Source organism: Gavialis gangeticus, unplaced genomic scaffold (assembly GCF_001723915.1).
Source record: "Gavialis gangeticus isolate Ggan-Ray unplaced genomic scaffold, GavGan_comp1, whole genome shotgun sequence".
NCBI classification, from domain to species: Eukaryota; Metazoa; Chordata; order Crocodylia; family Gavialidae; genus Gavialis; species Gavialis gangeticus.
In genome coordinates, this window is record NW_017729015.1 from 14,283,304 (window position 1) to 14,289,762 (window position 6,459).

The 6,459-nt window shown below is 60.9% G+C and overlaps 1 protein-coding gene across 7 annotated transcripts in view; it reads right to left on the reverse strand.

The window, feature by feature from the left end:
* ADGRB2 (adhesion G protein-coupled receptor B2) overlaps window positions 1–2,006 on the reverse strand; it is a 61,904-nt gene extending 59,898 nt beyond the window's left edge. For 6 of the 7 annotated variants that reach the window (XM_019512266.1, XM_019512269.1, XM_019512265.1 and 3 more), the window contains exon 1: window positions 1,192–2,006. In XM_019512266.1, coding sequence (XP_019367811.1) covers window positions 1,192–1,993 — 802 coding nt within the window. In that variant the 5' untranslated portion in view covers window positions 1,994–2,006. The remainder of the gene's footprint in view (window positions 1–1,191) is intronic. The other variant, XM_019512270.1, reaches the window with a different exon arrangement.
* Window positions 2,007–6,459: the final 4,453 nt, after the last annotated feature.

A 6,459-nucleotide genomic window follows, 5' to 3' on the forward strand; every position in this document is an offset into this window, starting at 1 on the left:
TCTGACCTGGGTGTGCCCAGGAAGCCTGCAGTGGCTCCCCCCTGACCAGGCAGGCAGCTTTCACCGCACGGTGGGTTCATGCACTTCCATGACCAGCCAGTGGCCTCATGCTGCTGGGTTAACAGCCCAGCGCAGCCTTGCTGAGGTGCTATGACACGCTGGCGGCAGTAGCAGACACCTGGGCATCAGCCGTCAAGGGGAATTTGCCACAGGAAAGGGTCACTGTCCCTGGAAATTGTTCTCAGTGTCGGCACCGATGCAGAATGACAGGGCCCCAGCGCCAGGGCGCTCCATCAGCCACCAGCTGCTCCAGCACCAGGGGAAGGGGAAGCCCAGGAGCTCCCACCACCAGCTGGGCCAGCAGAAAACTTGGGTGAGGGATGCAGGGGAAGGCAGTAACCCAGTGACCTGGGCTTTGGTGGGAGAGAAGGGAAAGCAAAGATGCCTTCAATTCACACATCCTCTCACCAGACAGAATTTGGGGACCTGCTGCAACGTCCTGGGCATTCATTGGCCCCAGCACCAAGGGCCAGGTCATGCCAGACCAGACTGGTCTTGCTTCTTCCATGCCTCATCCAAGGTCAAATCCAGGCACAGCCCCTGCTTTTAGTGCGTCAGACCCACCACGGGGCGATACCCACATCCACTCCCTGAGGGGCATGCAGGAGGGGCAAGACAAATTCCAGGGGTCTGGGTGCACAGACTTCAAGCACTGGTGCCTTTAACCCTCCTCCACCCACAGCGAGGCAAGCTGGGGGCAGTGAGCCTTTGAGCAAGAGAGCTGGGCTGGGGCAATTGCAGAGAGCAGGGTGCCCCCAGGCACTGAACGGGGAGCATGTGTCCGTCTGGCGGGGCTGAGGTTTCGGCACACACAGACGGACAGAGACCAGAGCCGTGGCGCCCACCCATGGGGGCTGGAGCTGGAGCCAGGGGTGCAGCTGGGGAAGGGTACAGCCCTCACCCGCCAGATGGCACAGGCACCCCCATCCATACAGCCTCAGCACAGGGGCCCGAGACCCTTTGAATACCCCACACGACAGCCTGCTACTGACGTGTGGGGACCCCCCAACCAATGCACAGGAGCCCTATAGTGCAAACCACCAAGGGAGATTCCCCCAAACCAAACCTCACCAACCGGCAGGCCCAGCCCTCCCCGGCTGCAGCCCGGCTCCCGCCCCAGCGCCCCCTTACCGTATTTAATCTCCGGCACGTATAAATCATTCGCATTCCCAGAATGCAGTTCGGTCACGCAGCACTCGCTGCTGCTGCTGCTGCTGGGGACGGCGGGCGGCGCCAGGGCGTTGGACAGCGTCTCGTTGCGCCGGGGCGGCGCGGCGGCAGCCGGGGGGCTCTCGGCTTGGCAGCTGCAGCCCGTCTGGGTGAGGCCGCAGTGCGGCGTCCCCCGGCCCCCCACCTGCAGGCACTCCTCCAGCCAGCGGCACAGCACGCTGCAGGTGAACTGGCTCGAATTGTTGTTGTTGATGAGCAGCACCTCCACGAAGCGAAACTCCAGGGCCGCGGGGGCCAGCAGGCGGGGGGCCGCCTCAGGCTCGGCCGCCAGGCACAGCTGCACGAAGTTCTTGTCAAAGTGCAGGAAGGTGAAGGGGCCGGCGCCCTGGCACAGCTCCAGCTGGGCCTCCAGCTCCTCGTCCCCGGCCTCCTCGCCCGGCGGGGTTCCCCCGGCCTCAGCCCGGGGGCCGCAGCTGTAGTTGGAGAGGTAATGGTCGAGGGGCAGCACCATAGGGGAGAAGTGCATGCACACCTGCTCTTCCCGGTTGAACTTGAGGTACAGGGAGTACTTGGTGGGGTCGGGGTTCTCCAGGGTCCACGAGCAGCCAGAGGTGATGGTGGGGAAGAGGTCCTTGAGCGAGAAAGAGCCGTAGAGGACCCCGGAGGCCAGAGCTGAGCAGGCGCTGGGAGCCGGGTCGAAGCCCCACGTGAGCCACAAGAGAGACGATATCACAGACAGTAAGAGGGGACCAGCAGGGGTCATCCTATGTCATTTGCCCTGCGAGGGGGAGAGAGACACAGTCAGACCGGGCACTGATGCCCTGGGGTTACTGAGCAGCACCGGGAAGCCCTGGAGATGCCCCAGGCGCCGCGTCGTGGCAGTATCGTAGGCAATGAGGTTAATGCACAGTGCGACGATTGCTAATTGAAATTTTTTTTCTTTTTGCCAGGGAACCACGTGGCTCCATGCCCAGAGGATGGGATGGACAGGCAGGCTGGCGTGGGGTTGGGAGTCTGCGTGGCAGTGTGGCCAGCACCCGGGCAGCTTGGAGGGCAAGGGGTGGGTTTCTGCCCCCTATGCTGGGGTTTCCATTCAGGGCCCTCACAAAGTTTTTCACGCCAGGCTCAGCCAGGAGCTGGAAGGGGGCAGAAAACAGAGGGGCCAGGAGCACGGCTGGGGCCAGGACCCCCCTCTCCAAGCACCCACCGGCCGGGTGCAGGGAGCCAATGTGGGCTTCTTGCCTGGCACAGACCCAGGGGTGTCCTGTCCCAGCTGGCAATGAAGGACCCCCATGGGACTGGGTACGGATAGGTCCTACCAGATTGCCTCACCCCAGGGGCTCATCGAGCCGGAGCTCCCCTCTCCAAGAGGACCCAGCTTTCCTGGGGTGGTCTGCGCCAACTCCTCTCCCCACCCCCCGACCCACACACATAATGCCCAAACCCATGCCCTGGGGTCCAGCCACTGCCCGGGCCACCCCCAGACCCCAGCCCTGCACGCGCCCCCGAGTGACGGGGAAGCTGTCGCCCTTCCAACGAGAGGGAGGAGGAAAAGGCCGAGCCTCTGGTGCTGCTTGCGCTTATCTGTTCCTGCCACATCTCCCCCCAGTCCCAGGCGACCGTGCCAAGGAGATGAAGCTGCAGCCCCAGGCCCAGGATAATTTATCAGCTCAGCACATTTTCATTAGCAATGCCCTTTCCTTCGAGATACCCAGTCCACCGCAACAGTGCCCCAAACCCAAGGATCACCCAACCGCCAGCACGGCGCCTTCAGCCCTGCTTCGTCACGGGAGAAACTGAGGCACACAGAGACTGCCGGCCTGAGGTCTCTTCCACTGCTGGGAGCTGGCGGGCAAGGGGTCTGGAGCCCATCTTTGGCTGCCCTGGCCCTTGTGGCCCTCTTCAGAGAGCTGCCATCCTCTGCCACCTTCCAAGCAGAGCAAACCCCACACAGCTGCAACAGGAGCAAGGCTGGAAGAGCAGGAAACTGTGGGCCAGCATGGGTTGGCATTAGCGGGGCAGCTGTGGGAGCCCAGGCTGCAGGTCAGGAGCGAGGGGCACCGGCAGAGCAGGTGGGAGCTGGCTGGGATGGAAGGTGACTCCCTGAGCTACCCAGGCAGGGATGGACAGGGCTGAATGAGCAGGGGCTGCAGGCGGAGATGCAAGAGCACTAGCAGAGTGGCATGTGCACAGCACCAGCCTCCAGCTCCTGGCATGGGTCCCTCGGGCTCAGAGAAAGCCATGAAATTCTCCCTCGGATGCAGGAGAGAGAGAACACCGGAGCAAGCACGGCCTTTCAAGGGGACAGGGAGACGGGGCTGCTTCTCTCCAGCGCAGGGAAGAGCATGGGTTGGATGGGAAGGCAGGATGCCTGGGTCCCTGCCTGGCAGAAGAGTGGCCAGGGATGGAGCCAGGCTCTGGGATCAGGTTGCCTGGGGTTTTGTTCCTCAGTTTGCTGGAGGGCATGAACCAGACACCTGGGCTCTTCTGCTGGCTCTAAGATGCCTTTCTGGGGGACCGCTGGGAGGCAGCATGCCCTTGGAGGCCTCACCTTCCCCAGCAGCAAATGGGAGCCGAAGCAAGTGGGCTCCACATGCAAAGCCCCCGTTTACCTTTCCTGGGAACGGCAAAAGCCTCCGGAGAGCGGAGGAGCCGCACTTCCCCTCCAAGACCCAGAGCTCCAAACTCAGCCTGTGAGCACAGGCCATCCACACGCACAGAACTCTAGTGTGAGTGCACACCAATCCTCGTGCACACCGAATCCTAGTGCATGTGCACACCGATCCACACATGCACACAAATCTACTGCGTGTGCACACCCATCCATGTGCACCGCGCTCCAGTGTGTATGCATACTAATCCACACATGCAGACAGAAATCTAGTCAGCGTGTACTGTGTGTACATACCAATCCTCGTGCACGGAGCCCCAGTGTGTATGCACACCAATCCACACATGCACACAGGAATCTAGTGTGCATGCACACCAATCCACACACACGCACACAGAATCCCAGTGCATGTGCACACCAATCCAAGTGCACACAGAACCCTAGTGCGTGTACACACCGACCCACCCATGTGCACAGAACCCTAGTGCGTGTGCACACCAATCCAAGTGCACACGGAACCCTAGTATGTGCGCACACCAGTCCCCATGTGCACATCAATCCATGCACAGAACACTACTGCGTGTGCACTCCAGTCCATGCACAGCCCTCCCCGCTGTCTCACGCCCTGCTTCTCCAAGGGGAGAGGGGAAGAGCGGCCCGGGGAAGAGCTGCATGCAGACACCTGTGGGAGCTGCGTGCAGCGCCAACACCTTCCAGGCACACTCCCCACAGCCAGCTCTGCCGAGGCCCTGAAGCCCTGACCTGCAGCAATTCCAGTCCCAGCCCCGTCTGCCCCCTCTGCGCCTCCCCTGCTCCAGCCAAAGTGAGAAGCATCCCTGGCTCTGAACCACGTGGTGGGTCCTGCCATGGGCCCCAACTGGGAGCCACAGACCATGCCATAGGTGCCCAGGGCCATCGGTCAGCTTCTCCCCTCCTCACCATGCCCCAGGGGACAGGTGGGAGACTCCCCAGCTCCAATCCTGCTGAGATGGGGTGGGGGACAGCTGGGTAGAGCTATGCACCTGGGGGCTGGGCCCTGATCCTGGGCCACACTGTGCCCCTCACCAGGGGTGCTCAGCACACTGCATGAGCAGCCAGATGCCCTGAAGTGGCCCAGCTTGGCCATCACTCACTCCCCAGGGCCAGGCAGGGGGCAGGAAATGCCCCCAGAGCGCTGGGCTGAAGCCAGCCCCAGCACTCCCCAGACACCATGGCTGCTGGGAGGCAGCACCTACCCACTGGAGGGACAAGCCCCAGCCTGCTGATCTGGGACATGGCCTCTGAGTCAGACCCTCCTTGGTGTCAGTGGTCAGAGATGCACATACCCACGCACACACACATACACATGCATTGCACGTGCACTTCTCCCTGCCCGTACAGGCCAGCGGCCGCTGCAAAGCCAGCCCTGCCGGCCCCTGGCATGCTCCGAATCACCCTTCACGACCTCATTACTGCAGCCCGTTAAATTTTCATGGGGAGCCATAAATATTGATGCCGTTAGCCAGGGTTATTTGGGCTCCGTCGGACGGGCCCTGGGACAGCACTGATATATCACCTAAATGCACTGGCTGCCTCTCTCCACCGGGCCCCTCCGTGACTCCCTCTGCTCCTCCGCCAGGACCATGATGGTACAGGCACGTGGTGCTGCTATTTCAGACCCACAAGCCTGGGTCACATCACAGTCTAGCACGGCAATTCTCAACCGGGGTGCTGTGAGACCCTGGGGTGTCTGGAGATCCTCCTGAGGTTGCCACACAACGTTAGGTGTGCAAACAGGATTCGCAAGATAAATGCAAAGATGTCAAGCAGGATCCGTAGGGTTAACAACACCCTGCCCTGCTGGGGTCTTTCTGAGCTCTTTGCAAAGAAGAATTGCTCTAGTATTTTTCAAAAGTCAAAAAAACAAGAGCAGACTCGGAGCTGGCATTTTCCAAGGGGTGCCGCGAGCCTCAGGAGGAGTGTCTTCAGTTTAAAAAGGGTGAGAACCACTGGTCTGAGGAGCTCCAGCAAGCAGCGGTACTGAATACAGTGCACTGAAATAAAGATCCCCCTGCTACCATCCCCATGGAGAGCCTCTATTACGGCACAGGGGTCTGTGCACGAAAAAGGCACCTCACTTTTCCTTTTGCTGCTTCTCATTCTCTTCTGGTCTGTGTCTGGGGCAGAGACACCCGTTTTCTGTTCGTACAACACCTGGCACGATTTCATCAGGCCTTGGCACAGGTGGCACCGGAAAACCAGAGCTTGCACCCACGGGTCCTGGAGAAGCCACCCCACTCCTGCTTCTGATGTGATAGAAACCACAGCTGTCCACCACACCTCACACCCCATCCTGAGCCAGCGACCCCAGGGATGGGAGACATGGAGAAGGCCTTCTAATGGAGGCCAGGGAGAGCAAGACGGTCCCTGGGGCCCACATCAGAGCCACTGATAGAGCCTCAGCGGCGCGTGCCGAGCAGAGGCCCCGTGGGTTAAGCAGGAGCTGAGTGCTCGTTAGGAACATATTTCTTGGGAATTACCCGCGACGTGCAGCTGCAACACTGCAGATGGGTTTTTAATAACTCATTAATAAAAGAACCAGCGGCGGGCACCTTATTAAATCAGAAGGCGAGCTTTCC